General features: G+C 49.1%; 1 protein-coding gene across 1 annotated transcript; it reads left to right on the forward strand.

Moving 5' to 3' along the window:
- Window positions 1-10,628: 10,628 nt before the first annotated feature.
- LOC127202360 (complement C1q and tumor necrosis factor-related protein 9) lies at window positions 10,629-16,163 on the forward strand. The gene is made up of 3 exons (XM_051161038.1): window positions 10,629-10,842; window positions 12,208-12,270; window positions 15,372-16,163. The coding sequence occupies exons 1-3, from the start codon at window positions 10,677-10,679 to the stop codon at window positions 16,142-16,144; spliced, it is 1,002 nt and encodes a 333-aa protein (XP_051016995.1). The 5' UTR covers window positions 10,629-10,676; the 3' UTR covers window positions 16,145-16,163.
- Window positions 16,164-17,228: the final 1,065 nt, after the last annotated feature.

Here is a 17,228-nt window from a genome sequence, read left to right on the forward strand (position 1 = left end):
TGGGAGTTTCCTGCTGACAGTCACACTGCCACTGCAGTTCCAAACAGTACCAGGGGCCTTTTGGTCCCCCAGCAGCAACTACATGAAGGATGACTTCTGTGTTTGATTTTAAGGAACTCATCATCAGCGGGACTGGTTAGGAGTTGGCAGCCGTGCCATGGCCTGGGCCAGGTGGGACCTGAAAGAGACAAATGAAGGAGGTAGAGCCAGCTGGGCAGGTGCCCACAGTCTTCCAAGGTGCAGCAGGTGCCACGCAAGAGCGTAGGCTTCATATTTTGAAAGGTTTCTTATTCACAAGAGAGTCAGGAGGCACCTGGCAGCATGGGGGAGGGGGGTGATGGTGTCCTCAAGGCAGTGCTACTTGCCATACAAGAGGGAAGGCCGCTGCCACCTGATTGGTCCCTCTCACGTCTTCAAGAGGCCATATCTTGCTCACTCATCACAGCCTAAGAAGCTGTCATTCACAGAAGTAGCGGTGATGTGAAAATTCTGCCCCTGGGCATCTTCAGCAGCCATTTGCAATGCCTTCTCCAGTGAAACGAATGATGAAGACCCAGGCATCCACAGAGAAAACTAGGGGCAAAAACGGCTTCCTGCTTCCTGGAGACACCTCTGTCACATGACCCCGAAATGGTAGTGCATGGCTGTGCCAGCTGGAGATTTGATGACTCCGCAGCTCTGAGAGAGTTGTCTCTTAATGAAGGCCACGTGGGCAGACACCTTTCTCTGTTGGCACTGTGGAGTTTGAAAATGCCTTTTAACCAAATCTAAGGAAGACTGGTTCTGCATTTTAGTCTACACAGCAGGCTGGCAGGGAGGGTCTGCAGCTTGTGTTTTCCTTTAGACAGGCTTGCTCTTGTGTGCTGTTCTTGCAAGGTTCTCCCCTCATCAGCTCTTGCCTGGGAACAAACAAGTCTGCAGGGTGAGAGATGAAAGGGTTGGTCCATAGGCTCAGTTCCTCCAACCTGTCCCCATAGCTATGCCTGGAACAAGTGATGTCACAGCAGATAGCCTTGATCCTGGACCTGGGATTAGCCTCAACCCTGCTGTGCACTCTTGGCATGGTCATTTATAGGCAGCCCTGCTGGGGATTGTGGCCCACAGCTGTTTTTGTGTGCTATGAAGTGGTTCAGTGCACAAAGCATGCGCTCTGTGTGTGTGTGTGTGTGTGTGTGTGTGTGTGTGTGTGTGTGTGTGTGTGTGTGTGTGAGGACTCAACTTCAGCTGCATTTATGTAACTGACAGATTTTTAGTTTTGGTTGATTGGGTTTTTGTTTGTTTTCCTAACAGAATGTAATGGTATATTTTGGAAACCATACTTAGTACTTTTCTCTGCTCCACTGTGTGCGTGTACAGCAGTTTCAAGAGCCGTGTTGTTAATATGAGAATTGCTTTAAGGAGGTGAAGAGAGTCTCTTGGTCCTGTTCATTTTCACTGAGGACTCAGCTTGAGTCAGTCTTGCTACAGACTTGATTTACTGTTACAGCTAATGACAGGGGAGAAACAATACATGTTGGTGACCAGCCCTAATATATTTCCCAGCTGCCCTGACTTCCGGTTCCCACCTACCTCCACAGACTTCCTTACAATCCTGGACATCAGGACGTGTTTATAGCGAGTCAAGTTCAAGACCTGGGCTGGCCCTAGGCAGTTTTATACAGCCTGAAAAGTGTTTAATCAAATGCCTGTCCCGGGTGAATCTTACTTGGGATTTCTGGGTGATTTTGAAAGCTAACGTGTTTTTAAAAGATATAATAGCTTTTGACTTTGTTAAAAAAAAAAAATCTGTATGTCTGTATACATTTTATTACCAAATACCTGAGCTCGAAAAAAGAAAAAGTGGAAGATCTTTAGTATTCTTATTTTTCAGTTCTCCAGACTTCCTTCTTGATTTAAGGCATGTGCTCTACTTTGGAAGGAAATGGAAGCAACAAAGAGCCTCCTGCCTGAATGCTGTGTGCCACCCACGAACAACATCCCCTCCCCTCAGTGGAGTCCAACAGAGATTGGTGGTTTAAAGTTTTTGATGGATTTCATTTGTTCCATTTGTAGTATTCCGGAATTTGTCAGCTCTGTTGACATGGTTGAGAAGGCGCCTCTGATACTATAGTGTTTAGCCACCATGTGGTAGATGAAAAGTAATCATAAACAGTCCTTAAAAGTCTAGAGAAAGAAATAACATTCCAGGCTCTGTCCCCAAAAGTAAAACAGTGGCAGGCAGCTAGTTGGGGCTCTCGTGAACCTTTAGCTGATGCCATCTGTTCCGATTTCCCGTTTCCACGCGGTAGGTCCGCTTCTTCGGGTGAGGTGTGAAATGCCGTTTCTAAATACTGTGCCTTCTGCTAGCCAGTCCACTGAGGACTGATTCCACATCCTCCACCTCTGCTGTTACACACAAAGCGAAAATGTATTTCATTCAAAATTCAGTCCACAGCACACATCTTCTGTAAGCGCCAGCGACCTAGCGTCGTGCGCCTTTGGAAATATGTACCTGATGTTTCTCAGGGCAGGTCAGTCCTGTTTCTCAGCCAGGGTTCCCTGCAGCCAGAGCATGGCTACTGCATTATGGCTTCATTGCAAATAGGAAAAGCAGAAGTGTCCTCAGGCCAGTGCCAAGACCCAGGAGTCAGTGCCTGTCAGCAGCTGCTGGGGACAGGTGTGCCACTAATTGTTTCTTCTCAGGATCCAGGGAAAGGGGAGTTTGAAAGACTTAAGAAAATAAGTAGGATTTTCTAGCTAGTCTTGGGGAGGGAGGGAAATTCAGCTCGTATAATGTATGTAAATTTGCTTAGCCACCGTCTGTATTTTATCGTTGCCTTTACTGTCCTGGGCATCGCCAATTATATTTTGGAAGTACTTTGAGCTGCTTCTATAATGTAATCATTGGTCCCTTTTTGGGGGGTACATATCGATGCCCGCTGTGCGTGACTTGCCAATCTCCTTGGCTATGCTTCGGTGATAACTAATCCACAATGGGGTGCTGTCGTCTGTTTGAGCCAAGGGCTGCCCCCTGGGCTGCTGAGCTGGCTTCGACACTGAAGAAGGAACTGCGTACAAGATGTGCGGTTTTCGCTGAATGAAGGGTTTTTTGTTGTTGTTGTTGTTTAAAAATATATATACTGTTGTTTGATTTCTTGTAAGTGCTGTGAATCTCTTTGTCATTTTGTATCTGTATATTAAAATTAATTTGCCAAGCTGGTTCTAGCGATGCGTCTCCATAGTAAAGTAAGAAGCACTATGGTGGTTTGTATGCATAAGGCCCTGGGTTCGATTCTCAGGACTGTGTAAGACTGGGTGTGATAGCACATCCCTGCAATCCCAGCACTTGGGAGGTGGAAACAGGAGGTTTTCCCTGGAAATAACAAGAAGTTCAAGGTCAACCTAAGCCATATGAGAAAAGAAGGAAAAAAAAAATTTAAGGCAGCGGATGCTGGAACTTCTGGATCCTTTCTTGCCCAAAGCTTGCTGCTGCTTCCTACGGAATCATTCCTGATGGCAAGGAAGCTTTGGGCAGTCTTGGAGGAAAGGCTCTGAGGGGATGGAGAGGGACCACTGGACTCCCAGAGCCACTAGAGTAAGAGAAGAGCCAGAGGGGCAGCAAGTGACAGTTTGGGTGGCTTTTGTTACCCTTTCGTTGGGTTTGGAGGTGTAGCTGGGGACTGCCCCACCCCCACTCCCAAGGCCAAGCAGGCCCTTATACCACTACACAGCAGCCCAGCCCTGAAAGGCAGCACTTTGCCATGAATGATGGAATGGGGGTGGGGGGCCAGGTCTCGGTGCCTCTGGGTGATGGGAGCTGCTGGCAAAGCCCCTTCACTGGGAGGTGAGCCTGCAGCCTTGGCCTCCCTCACCCTGAGTGTGGGGTGAATAAAAACTTCCTTCTCTCATTAGCAGGCTCAGAAAATCCCAGGAAACAGCCGCCCATTGTGTGCTGTGACTCATCAGAGGAAGGGGTCCTCTGGGTTGCCAAGGCTACCTGTTGCTTTGTTTATACATAGCATCAGCAGTCCGCTTGTGCCCTTGTTCACTCCTCCATGGGCACCACTGGCTGAAAGAGTGACAGCACAGCATGATGTGTGGTATCATGGAAGGGGACATAAGAGGGAGGCAGCAGTGCTTTGTTCTAACGTGCACATTTAGTTGTCTTACATATACACAGGAGAAACATATCCCTTTAGAGAAATAGGGCCAGAAGAACCACAGGGAAAGAGGGCGAGGTTCACCTGGCACTGCAGCTTCTGGAATGGAGTCCTGCTCCTAATGTCCTAATGTCCAGGCTGGACTCAACTCCTAAGGACTCTGTGGACAAGCACAACAGCGCTTAGCCAAAGCATCTTGCTTCCTCAGCTGCCTCAGAGCTGGGGCCTTGTGGTCTCTGCAGAGCTGGATTTTTAACCGTTGACCCACCCTGTGACACTGGTGACATTTGGTATTCCCTAATGTGGCTAGAGAGCTCAAGGCCGTCTGTGGCCAGTATTGCTTACACAGGTTGCAGTGAAGAGTCAGTGAAGTCAAATCCAAGGCAGAGAGGTGTTCAGGGGGACAGCCTAGCAGGCTACAGTGATCCCAGCAGGCCTTGGGAAAGGGAAGCGTCATGGGCGACCAAGTCCTCAATTTGTGCAAACTAAACTAAACTGAGGCAGAAGAGTAGTGCAAATGGTGCTCCAGGCATCCTATCAAACCCCTGGTTCCTGCTAACTCGAGAGAGGATAGGGCTAGGAATACAGCTGGAGAGGGTTCCACATAGCTAGGGGACCATAGGTCCTGTGGCAGCCTGAAGCGGAGTTGTCACATTGGTCCCTCTAGCAACCAGCTGCACTCCTCACCCATGAAGGGACTTGGCTGGAGCAGTCATATCTAAAGAAGCCAGACCTAGATCAATGGATGCCACCTAGCTTAACAGATGCTTCCAAGTCCCCAAGTCAAATCCTACCTCCTCCTGGGTATATTGTTGGGGCTGCCTGCTGGGCTGAGGAGGGCACATGGGGCTTGGTTAGCTCTGCTAAAGTGAGTCCCCCAGTACCTGCATACCCTATTCTCAGATGGCTATTAAGATTGAGCTCCTACCCCTCTCAGAGCAGAATATTTATTTATTTATTTATTTATATGTCCTGGAAACCATTGCACTTTTGCCTGAATGTTTAGACAATTCCCTGGGCAGAAGAAGATTGCACGACCAGACCCATGACAGAGCTGCAGCATGTTCCTTCCTGGTTGCACTGGGGGTTGGGGGCCGGGGCTCTGTGCCTGGTCTTCCCTACACAGATGTTGGGAGGATCTGTTTAGGCCATGGTAACTTGCCACATCCAAAACACCCGAAGCTGAAACTTGGAGTTACTGGAAGGGAAGAGCAATTGTCAATTGTCCAAAGGGAACTTTTCATTCCCTCACCCCAAAGGAGTAGATAATCCCAAGACAGTGTTTACTCCTCTCAGGCTGAACCTGAAGGAGCAGTGTTCCTCGGGAACACACGAAAGGGAAGGACCACTCCCCTTGGCATATACCTGTGGGTCCGTACCCTTCAGTCCCTAATCACATGGACCTGTTAGCATCCTTCCTAAATGCCGGTTAAAAGTTACAGGTACACCTACTCGCCAGAAGAGGGCTTTCGATCCCTTTATGACGATCATGAGCCACCATGTAGTTGCTGGGAATTGAACTCAGGACCTCTGGAAGAGCAGCTAGTGTTCTGAGCCGTCTCTCTAGCCCATATTGTCATTTTTATACCTGTTGCCTGATGAGGGACTCAAGGCCGATGAGGAAACTGTTCGAGTTAAGGAAAGAAACCTGCATTCCCACCTGCCACCTGCTGGAACACCTGGAGTCCCCTCAGTCTATTTCAGAGGACAGAGAAGAAAGGGACAAAGTTTTCCACACCTGGGGGTGCTCCAAAGAGATGCTACCTGCCCCCAGTGCTGCTGTGATTTTTTTGAAGCTCATTCAAAACATGTACCTCCCTCTGTCCCCTCCCCTTCCTGCTGTTTTGCAGTTATGTCCACTTGGGAGTTCTATGGCAGGAAGGCATGATTTTATTTACAGTGTGTGGGGTCCCTATTCACACGGTGCCTGTATCCAGCCTGCAACTCCAGGGTTCAGGTAAGTGCATGAAAGGATTTTATTTTATTTTATTTTATTTTTACATTCAGCCGAAGGCGCCTGGGTTCTGAGGTAGCCAGGTGTGGTATATATAAAGCTCTGGGTAAGAACAGAGGCATCTGCTTCTCATTTTTTTTTTTTTCCCTAAAGAACACACAAGTATGGTGGTTCACACATGCAGTATCACACTGGAGCAGCTGACACAGGAGGCTTGGGCTACAAAGTAAATTCCAGGACAGACAACCCAGGCTACAATATAAGATTATCTCAAATGCACTAAGCAAGAGAGAAAAGCAGTGAATTTCATTTGCCTGAATTCTGCAATACTGGCCTGAGAGGAGGCATTAAAAACAAGATAAATCACAAGAATAACAGACCTTTCTAGAAAAATATAATTAGATTATCAGCTACACATTTTAATGCGTCTGTTTTATTCATTATGTCTATGCTAATTCATAAAGTCTATAAAATATGTTTTAAAAATTGCATACTTTGACATTGTATCAACTCCATGGGAGAAAAAAATAGAGCCGATTTAGTGTGGAAGGGTGCCATCCCTCCATCTTACGGTCAAGCAGGCTGAGCCTCTGCAAGGACAAACTGGCCTGGTGCAGCACGCCTGCCAGCCACACTTGGAACGCTGGGGCAGAACGACATGAGTTCTAAGATGGCCCGAGCTGCATAGCAAAACCCAGTCTGGCAATAGCTAGATTGCAGTTCCCTGGGTTCTGTTAAATGTTAGTGTTTGGGAGCTGAGAAAAGAGTTTGAACTCTTTGGAGGCGTAAGGAATCTGAGATGTTTGGGAATAGGCTTACCCTTGACCGCGAGTAGGACGAAGTTCATCAGAGGAGGCACCGAAAGTGTGTGCTGTGTGTTTGTTTTTAATGTGTGTGTTATGTTTGCACCATCTGTCAGTGCCATACTGGGAGCCAGGAGAGGGCGTCACATCATCCGAAACTCCAGGTACAGACTTGGATATACAGCCGTGCGGGTCCTGGGACCTTAACTCAGGTGCCCTGCAAGATCAGGCTCTTGAACGTTAAGCCGCCCCCGCCCCTCTCTGCCTCCCGCTCCCGCCCCACAGTGGCTTTTCACGGGAGGTTGGGACGCTGGTTAAAGCTCAGAAGAAGGAGCCTAGAATCTACCAGTTGCTTCTGACTCCAGCCCCAGAGCGCCGTAGAGAACTCATAGGTTTGGCGCTAAGGAAACACAACTTCTAACGGAGTGAGTTTCTGTCAGGCACTACCTGGGTTTCCTCTTCTTCTGGAAACACTTTCTGTGTCCCATAATACTCAGCAGCTCCACCAGAGGGCGACACAGCCTTGTGGATGGCAGCGTCTAGCTACACCGGGGCTAGAGATGGCTTAGAGGTGAAGAGCACTTGGAGGAGCAGAGTTCAGCTCTCAGCACCCGCGTCTGGTGGCCTGTAACTCCAGCTCCAGCAACACCTCATGTTCTGGCCCCCAAGGGTCTTTACGTTCACTCGTGAGTGTGCCTGTGCGCGCGTCTGCATGTGTGTACGCAAACACACAGTTAAAAATAAGCAAGACAAACGGTCACAAATGTGTAACTAGCACTACAAAGACCTTTTCTCCCCACAGGAAACCCTCTTACCACCTCATCGTTCTATACATTAACATGTTCGGTTATTTGCATATATTTACTTCTAGTTTTTGATAATATACATACATTAATATCTTCATAATGTGCCTGATAACAGTCTTTCTAAAATCCCAAGTTTAAGTTTTAACTGTTATTATTATTTTTATTATTATTTATTAGTTATTATTATTATTATTATTATTATTATTATTATTATTATTATTATTATTATGTGTGTGTGTGCTTCTTGTGTGAATACCCTCAGAGGCGAGAGAGAAGGGGGCTCAGAATGGGGCTCAGATCCCCTGGAGCTGAGCTATAGGCAGTTGTGAGCTGCCCGCTGTGGGTGCTGGGGCCTCTGCAAGAACAGCCAGTGAACTTAACTGCTGAGCCATCTCTCCGGGTTCCTGAACTCACCATCTTCTGCCTTCATGCATCTTGTACAGTCTTCGCTGGCCCTCATGACTTCTTCAGCTCTTAGGCACCATCCCACCCCCCAAATCTATAAATAGGCATTACATAATGTGCCCCTTTCCACCTCAACAGATGATGCTCCAGGTAACTTGGGCGCACAGATCTTTGCTTTATTCTGAACAATTCCAGAGATGGGTTGAAAGGACAGGCACCCCGCCTTTTGCCTTTACAAAGGCTTACGGACATCTGCATTGCTGCCCATGGTACATAAGGCTCTGAGGTGTGACGGCGTGCATTAATACATGTGTTCTTATTTGGTTTGGGGGGAGGGATTGGGAATTTTGTTCTTTAAATCTTAAAAGTGCTGCCACCACAAAGTCCTTGCATCAAACCACCAAGGCTCACTCTGCGGCTCCATATTCACCCCTGGAGACTTGGGGTGCAATGCTGAAAATTCCGTAGGTGAGCATTTACATCCCACCTTGTACCAAGTGCAGAACCCCTGGTAGGCAGGGCCTGGAGGAGAAATGGAGTGGCACTTTGCACTTTGAACACTCGCCCGTAGCCTCACCTTGATCCGGAATCACATTCATGCACGTCTTACAGACTCGACCCCCTGCAGGGACTTCCATGCCAATCCCGGTGCGGGGCGGTTCGCCTACAAAGTCTCCCTGTGCCTCAACCTGATGTGGGCTCAGGAACGAGCCACAGCAACAGATTTGTTTGTTTTGTGGCACTGGGGGTTAAACCCAAGGACTCTATGTGTGACACGAGTGCTCTAGCATTGAGCTGTAGGCACAGCCCCTGAGGTTTGGTACATTGCTATTAATGCCACATAATTGTTGGTGTATGTGTGCATGGGGGGGGGGGTACTGGGAGGGAACTTGGGGCCTCGTGAGTGTGAAGCAGTATTTCCACCACTGAGCCACAGCCTCATCTTTAATATTTTGATGTTTTTATTGTGATAAAATGTATACATAAATTCAAACTTAGCAGTTGAGCCATTTTAAGTAGCAACAAATACGTTCACATCACCCTGCAGCCATCACCATCATCAGCCTGCAGAAGTTTTATCTTTCGTTTAACAGGAGCCCCCCCTGCCTGCCCGCGCCCCACCCCCACCCCACCCTGCCACCCCTCCCTTCAGCTCCTGGCATCTACCATATTGCCTTCTCCATGGATTGGACCACTTTGCGTACTTCAGATAAGCATTCACACCAGGACTCTCTTTCAGTCCCAGATTGTCCCCACCTAATGTCCTTGAGGTTGATCCATGTTGGAGCATGGCCCAGTATCTCCTGCCTTTCTGGGGCTGAGTGACATTCCACTGTATTTATATACTACATATTCTTTTTTTGTTTGCTTGTTTGGTTTGGGTTTTGTGTGTGTGTGTGTGTGTGTATGTGTGTGTTAGTTTAGTTTAGTTTTGTTTTGTTTTGTTATGTTTTCCCAAGACAGGGTTTCTCTGTGTAGCCTTGGCTGTCCTGGACTTGAACTCACAGCGATCCTTTGCCTCTGCCTCCCAAGGGCTGGCATTAAAGGTGTGGGCCACCACGTCCAACTATAATACGTATTCTATGTCCACTCATCCACTGATGGCCACATGGGCTGCTCCCCCTCGTGGCCTGTGTGGACATTGCTGCCAGGAACACAGAACTTGTTCAAGCCCCTTTTTGTTGTTTGGTTTGGTTTCTGTTTAGTTGGTTGGTTGTTCTATTCCCAGGAATAGAATTGTTGGCTCAGATTGTAACTCTGTGTGAGCTTCATTGTCTTTAGTGTGCTTTTTCATGTAGATTTTGGTCAAATTTGGTTTTTACATTAGTCCTATGGCATAAGAAAACATTTTCCTCTGGCTCAAAAAAGTGACTTGCAGCTGGGAATGGTGGCGCACGCCTGTAATCCCAGCACTCGGGAGGCAGAGGCAGGCGGATCATTGTAAGTTCGAGGCCAGCCTGGTCTACAAAGTAAGTCTAGGGCAGCCAAGGCTACACAGAGAAACCCTGTCTCAGAAAAAAAAAAGTGACTTGCTCAAATTGACACAGGGAACAGAAGAGTCTCCTAACCTCGAAACTCGGCTTCCATATTTACTGACCATTAAAAGTGGTCCCAGTCATGTGTCACCACCGGAGGACAATGTCCCCATCTTTTCCTTTTCCTTTTTTCCCCAACCCCCTTCACAATACATTCTCACTGTATAACTGTGTACTGTGCTGACCCGGATCTTGTGATTTCCTTCTTAGCCTTCCGAGGGCTGGGATTACAGGCATGTGCCGCTGTGCCAGGCTTTGTGACAAGGTCCTTCAACTCCAGCCCAGTCAACTTCCTGGGTTTTTTTGCCCCCCTGACCTGACCATCTGACACAGTGCGATCTGGTGCAGGCCTTTGTCAGTGCAGAGAGAAGAGGCCCTGTCACTCTCTAGCAATTGTGTCCATGCCCAGAGACCAAGGTCTGCGCCATCGCTGAGATGAGAGGCCATGCCCGTGTCCCGCAACTGTACCTACACCCAGCAAGCTGGCATCCTTCAACTTCTGTTTCTCTCAGTCCAGGCCCTGTTGTCTGACCATGAAGATTTGGTGGCTCCTGCTGGCTGTGGGTGTGTGCCCAAGGAGTGTATACTCCCAGGACACCTGCCGGCAAGGGCACTCTGGCATCCCTGGGAATCCAGGTCACAATGGCCTACCCGGAAGAGATGGGCGAGATGGCGTCAAGGGTGACAAAGGAGACACAGGTACATTTAAAACAACACACCTGTTTTCTGGGCCAGGTATAATGCATGCCTTTAATCCTAGCACTCAGGAGGCAGAAGCAGGTGGATCTCTGTGAGTTCCAGAACAGCCAGAGCTACATAATAGAGCGACCCTATCTCAAAAACCAAAACCAAAACCAAACATCAAAATCCCCAAAGCATCTGTTTCTGTATTATTTTTCTATTCAGTGTGTGTGTGTGTGTGTGTGTGTGTATACGTACATACATACATAGACATATATGCATATATGTAGAATATATACATATTCTACTCAGTGTACTATTTCTCAGGAGAGTGATGCAACCATGCAGCTTGGCAGGAAAGGCTGCTTCTTCTTTACCTGCTCGTCTGAAGATGTGCTGTGTGTTTCATGTTACCAGCGCCTGGTTGGTGCAGTGTGTGACACACACATTCGCAGTTGTTGGGTAGATGTTCATGCTCTGGCCTGGAGACCGTGCTACAGAATACACGAACTGGGAACTAAGCCTGGAAACAGAGAAGTTGGAGTAGGAAGGCTCAGGCTTGTGGTAGTACAGAGGGATGAAGGGTTATGGGGAGAAGGCAAGGCCTGGCAGTGGAGGGGGACCCGGGACTTGCTTGGGAATTTCCATAACGCCAGGCATTGTGACCGATGCAGATCAGCCTGTGTCACTCTCCAGGCCTGAGAGCTGAAGGCTGTTCCAGCTGTTTCTCACTCCACAGCTAGCATGGCAGGCTTGAAACCTTTGCGTCCTGGCTAATTTGAGCAAGACAAACCTGGACTAAACTGTGGCCTTGCGGGGTCTTCTGGCATCATAGTCTGGCCGTTTTACCTTGCTTACACCAGGTGAAGGTGGGACTTGGTGGCCTGCGCCCTGCCTCAGGACTACTGTATGGCCAGCAGAACCCAGTGTCTCGTCACAGCGTGTTCAGTGGCATTCACCCTCAGTCCATGGTGCCTTCCCTCCCCCAACAGTCATTTCATGGAGTTCCCTGGTGTCTCAGGGAATCTGGGGAGCCTTCCGTCGCACTCTTTGAGTGGTGGAAAGGGGACAGAATGAGAGATATGTCTAGCCCCTCCCACCTTCAGATTACTTCCAAGTCCTCATCTTGAGGCAAAATTACAGCATGGCCCTCAGTGGCCCAGTTTGCCTTGCCTCCTGTGCTCCTGGCACTCAGGAAGTCAGTCACCAACTCATCTCAGAACCTGCTCATCCTGCATGATTCAACACCCTGGATACTGCTACCTTCACCTGCACTGTGGGAAGAGAGGTGGGCTTGGGCACCCCAGGACTTCCCATGTGCTTCATCTGTGGAAATTGGAGTTGGAATGTCAACTCTTGTCTGCTTTCTTCCCTTCCACCTAGGAGAACCAGGATATCCCGGTGGCCCAGGGAAGGATGGAATCCGTGGAGAGAAAGGAGAACCAGGTGAGCAGTGGCTTTGTATTCGCCCATCCACAATGCTCTAATGCGAAGCTGAGTTGCCGGCAGCTGTTCAGGAGGGACCTGTATGGTGCTGCCAGGATCAGCCACTGTATTAGCCAGGGGGGTCTCTAGAGGGGCAGGATTGGTAGGATGGATGTATAGAAACACACACAGAGGCTTATGTTTAATAATAAGAAAATGGTAAAAAGATACCAGATGCCACATATTAGAATATATGAGGTTTATTAAGTGAGCATGGGGAGAGAAGAAAAGGGAGGAGGGGTACCCCAGAAAGAGAGAGAGAGAGGGGGAGAGAGAGAGAAATGGGGTAAGGGGGTAAGAGGAGAGAGGGTAGAGAGAGAGCTGTGAGGAGGGCTTGTCCTTTTATATAGCCCTGAGCAGGGCCACGCCCCCATGGCAGGTAGGCAATGACATCACAGGTAGGCAGACTGAAGCAGAATCCCAACACAGAGAAGGGGGGGGGGGGGGGGAGCGGAGAGGGAGAAGGAGAGACAGAGACATGGAGAGATGGAGAGACAGAGAGACAGATGATTACAACCTGTGGTCTGGGTAGTCCAACAATGGCTGTCTCCCAAGGGGAAGGCCAAGAATCTGTTAGTTGGTCAGTCCACAAGCCTAGACATCTCAGCAGTCCCAGTGTGGTTCTGGAGTCCAGGGGAATTCCTGGAGAGCTGCTGATCTTGAGTCTACATTGGAAACATCAAGTAGATTGTAAGACCAGGCAAGGAATGGCCCAGCAGCAGGGGAGATGAGTTTACCAGTAAGGACAAGGACAGGTGATCAAAAAGCAAAAGCTTCCTTCTTCCATGTTCTCTGATGCCTACTTTTTTTTTTTTTTTTTAAAGATTTAATTTATTATGTATACAATGTTCTGCCTGCCTGCTAGAAGAGGGCACCAGACCTTACCATAAATGGTTGTGAGCCACCACGTGGGTGCTGGGAATTGAACTCAGGACCTCTGGAAGAGCAGGCAGTGCTCCTAACCTCTGAGCCATCTCTCCAGCCAGACTTTTAGATTCTCCCCATGCCCTCTTTCACTATGTTCTCCAAATATTGAAGGGGTTGACATACACGTCTCGTTTTTGACTAAGCATTCGCTAGTTACTTATTCTCAATGCCTCTCTTTTTTTTCCTTTTTTCTAATTTATTCAGATTGTATCTCACTTGTATCTTCCCGTTGCCCCCTCCCTCCTGCTTTCACCCTGTTCTCCTCCCCTAGACCTCTGACAGAAGGGGACCTCCTCCCCCATGATGTGACCACAGCCAATCAGGTCTCATCTGGATAGCCTGCTTCCCCTTCCTCTGAGTGCCACACCACCAGGCTTCCCCACCGAGAGGAAGTGGTCAGACTGGGGGCACCAGAGTTCATGTCAGAGGCAGTCCCTGCTCTCTCCATAACTGTGGAGAATGTGCTGTCCATTGGCTAGATCTGAATGGGTGGGGGGGGGGATGGGAGGTCTAGGTTTACTGCATGCATTGTCCTTGGTTAGCACAGCAGTTTGTGCACCCTTCCCCCCACACACCCCCCACCTCCAGATATGCCAGCCTTGATGGTCTCCGTGTGGAGTTCCTGGACCCTCTGGGTTTCTTTTTTAACGTCTTAGTTTAAGACAAGAGTGTCAGGGCATTGCTGAGGGCTGGCCTGGGGCTCACTCTGTACATCAGGAAAGCTATGAACTTGCTAGCTGCTATGTGAGCCTCCTGAGTAGCTGAGATGACGGGTCTTGAGCCATCACATCATGTCGAGGTGTTATTTTTTGCCTGTATAAACATGTAAACCATTCTTAGCTTATGGGCTGTGCAAAAGTCAGGCAGAGGTGGGCGGATCTGGGCAGCAGGCCACTGTGTGCTGGCCTCTGACTCATAGAATGAGTGAGAAGGAAGAGGGCTTTACGTCACTCAGTGCATCTGTCCCTACTTCAGGGAGAAAGTGGCACTTGAGGGGGACCTAGGCTGGGGTCATAGCTCAGTGGCCCATCCTTGCCCAGAATGAGTTGCAACCTAGTAACCAACGGGGAGCGGGGGGAGATGCCCGTAATGTCAGACACGGACAGCTCATTCTGGGCATTAATCTAAGGCTTTATATGAAAATATCAGAGTTCTATAAATTAGATAGCAAAGGCCCCAGCTCTATAGTTGAGAGGGAAATGTGATGGAGGATGACTGCTTGTTTGTATAGCATGGTCATGTGTGCTGGGGTTGGCGAAAGGGTGATAGTTTTTTTGTATCTAAGCCCAGGCTCTATGCTCATAAGCGCCATCACCTCCCAATCCAGGCAGAGGAAGCAAGCAGTGTGGCATGTTTGTGTAGACTTAGGAAAAATGAGCAGAAAGGGCAGTCTAGGGCTGGATAGATGACAGGCATGTGGGTTACAATGAACACCCGACTTCAGGTCCACTCCCCGAGCGGCTGTCACTTCCCTGGGACTGAGGTCCCATTTCTCAGCAGCCCCAATCGACCTGCTCTGCTCCCAAGGGTGGCCTCATTTCTGGGCTGACGTAGGTCACTCTGGTAGTACAGTTGTCACTGCTCATACGAGCCCTGGCACTGACTGAGGAATACTTTTGGAGGCTGGGGATGTGGCTCAGTTGGTAGAGTGCTAGCTTAGCACGCATTGAAGCCCTGGGTTCTAGTCCCAGCGCTGCATAAATGGGGAGTGGTCAAATACAGCTACAGTCTTAGCACTCAGGAAGCACGGGTGGGAAGATCAGAAGTTCAAGATCATCTGGTCAGCCTCGGCTATAGTGAGTTTGGGGCCATCCTCGGCTACATGTGACCCTGTCCCCAAAATTTATGAATTAGTCCCCCTCACCGTGTGTGTGTGTGTGTGTGTGTGTGTGTGTGTGAGTGAGAGAGAGAGAGAGAGAGAGAGAGAGAGAGAGAGAGAGAGAGAGAGAGAGAGAGAGGGAGAGAGAGAGAATATTCCTGCATGCAATTTGGGAGTTTCTGAATGTTCAGAGTCTGAGCAGATCTCAAACCCATGCACTACTTTGTCTCAATCAAATGCCTTACTAACAGAAACCCCAGCATCGCTCAGGAGGAGTATTTCCTAACTCACTTTTTCATTATCTCCCTCTATTCAGGAGCAAATGGAAGAGTGGAAGCAAGAGGCATCAAAGGTGACCCAGGCTCCCGAGGACCCCCAGGGAAACATGGTCCAAAGGGATCCATTGGTCCTACAGGAGAGCAAGGGCTGCCAGGAGACACTGGTCCTCAGGGGCAGAAGGGGGATAAAGGCGACGTGGGCCCCACTGGTCCAGAAGGACTAATGGGCAGTACTGGACCTTTGGGTCCCAAGGGCTTACCTGGCCCTGTGGGCCCCATTGGCAAACCAGGTCCCAAGGGAGAAGCTGGACCCACGGGCCCCCAAGGGGAGCCAGGAGTCAGAGGAATTAGAGGCTGGAAGGGTGACCGAGGAGAGAAAGGGAAAGTGGGTGAGGCTCCCACCTTGCCCAAGAGCGCCTTCACTGTGGGGCTCACAGTGATCAGCAAGTTCCCGCCCCCCGATGCGCCCATCAAATTTGACAAGATCCTGTACAATGACCTAAACCATTACAACGTAGCGACGGGGAAATTCACCTGCCACGTGGCTGGTGTCTATTACTTCACCTACCACGTCACGGTTTTCTCCAGGAATGTGCAGGTGTCCTTGGTCAAGAATGGGGCAAAAGTCCTGCACACCAAGGATAGTTACATGAGCTCTGAGGACCAGGCTTCCGGTGGCATTGTGCTGGAGCTAAAGCTTGGGGACGAAGTGTGGATGCAGGTGACAGGAGGAGAGAGGTTTAACGGCTTGTTTGCAGACGAGGACGATGACACCACATTCACCGGCTTTCTTCTGTTCAGCAGCCCTTGACATGAGAGACAGCATGTGGGCCTCCAGGAGGGCTCTGCCGGTGGACGTGGGTGGTGCCCACGGGTCTAGCTCGGCGAGGGCGGCATTGTGACTGTACCCATTCCTCCAGTTACCGCGTCAATCCTAAGATGTAGAAGTGGGAGGTTAATCCTAAAAATTCAGTCACTCGAACATATTAATAATAAACTAAGAGTCACCAGCAACACGTCGGTGTTTGGGTAAGGTGATGAGGCCCGTTGGGCCAAGTAAACCCGTGGGTCCCAGAACATTTCTCCTCAGTGTCATTTTTACCAAGAGTGAGTCCAGATTTGAGTTCTCTGGTTCGCGGTCCCGGTGTCTTCCATCCTCCCTGCCTGTCTGCTACATGAGTCTGGATCTGTGTCTGCTTGAAGGCTGGCACGTGAATCTGTCCCTGTCCCCGACAAAGCACTTTGCTGTCTATCTTATTGAACAGCCAAAAAGCATCACAGGGAGGAAGGGATGAGGGCTACTTGACAGAGATGCTTTGTAGAGTTTTACAAGGGATTACATCACTGGCTCCAGCTGGTCCATACTGCCCCACTATGAAGCAGGGAAGGAGGGAGAGAAACAGAGGGAGAAGAAGAGGGAGAGAGGAAGGGAAGGAGAGGGGGAAGGGAGGGAGAAGAGACTGGACCTGGCATGGTCCCAGTGACACATCTCCTCCAACCAGGACTTTCATGACCAAGGGGGATGGCTTAAACATCAGAACGTACACCTCCTAATCCTTCCCAGACAGTTTCACTAACTAGGGACCAAGCTTTCAAACACATGAGCCTCACCACCCTCATTCAAACCACAACAATATAAAGGATATCTTTAACATAATGCATTGCCACAACTATATGTAATTTAGAGTCTCTTAAAGAGGAAACAAAAACAACAACAACAAAACACAACACCATCAAACCAAACAAAACACCAAAAAAAAAAAAAAAAAAAACCCAAAAACAAACAAAATAAAAAACCAAACAGTGGCCCTGTTTGTTGTAATTAACTTTCCTCCTGAAGATGGAAGCCATGGTTTGTCCACGCTAGGCAAGCCTCTGCCGCAGAGCCACGCCCA

The sequence above is a fragment of the Acomys russatus genome, chromosome 18, assembly GCF_903995435.1.
Source record: "Acomys russatus chromosome 18, mAcoRus1.1, whole genome shotgun sequence".
Lineage (NCBI taxonomy): Eukaryota > Metazoa > Chordata > Mammalia > Rodentia > Muridae > Acomys > Acomys russatus.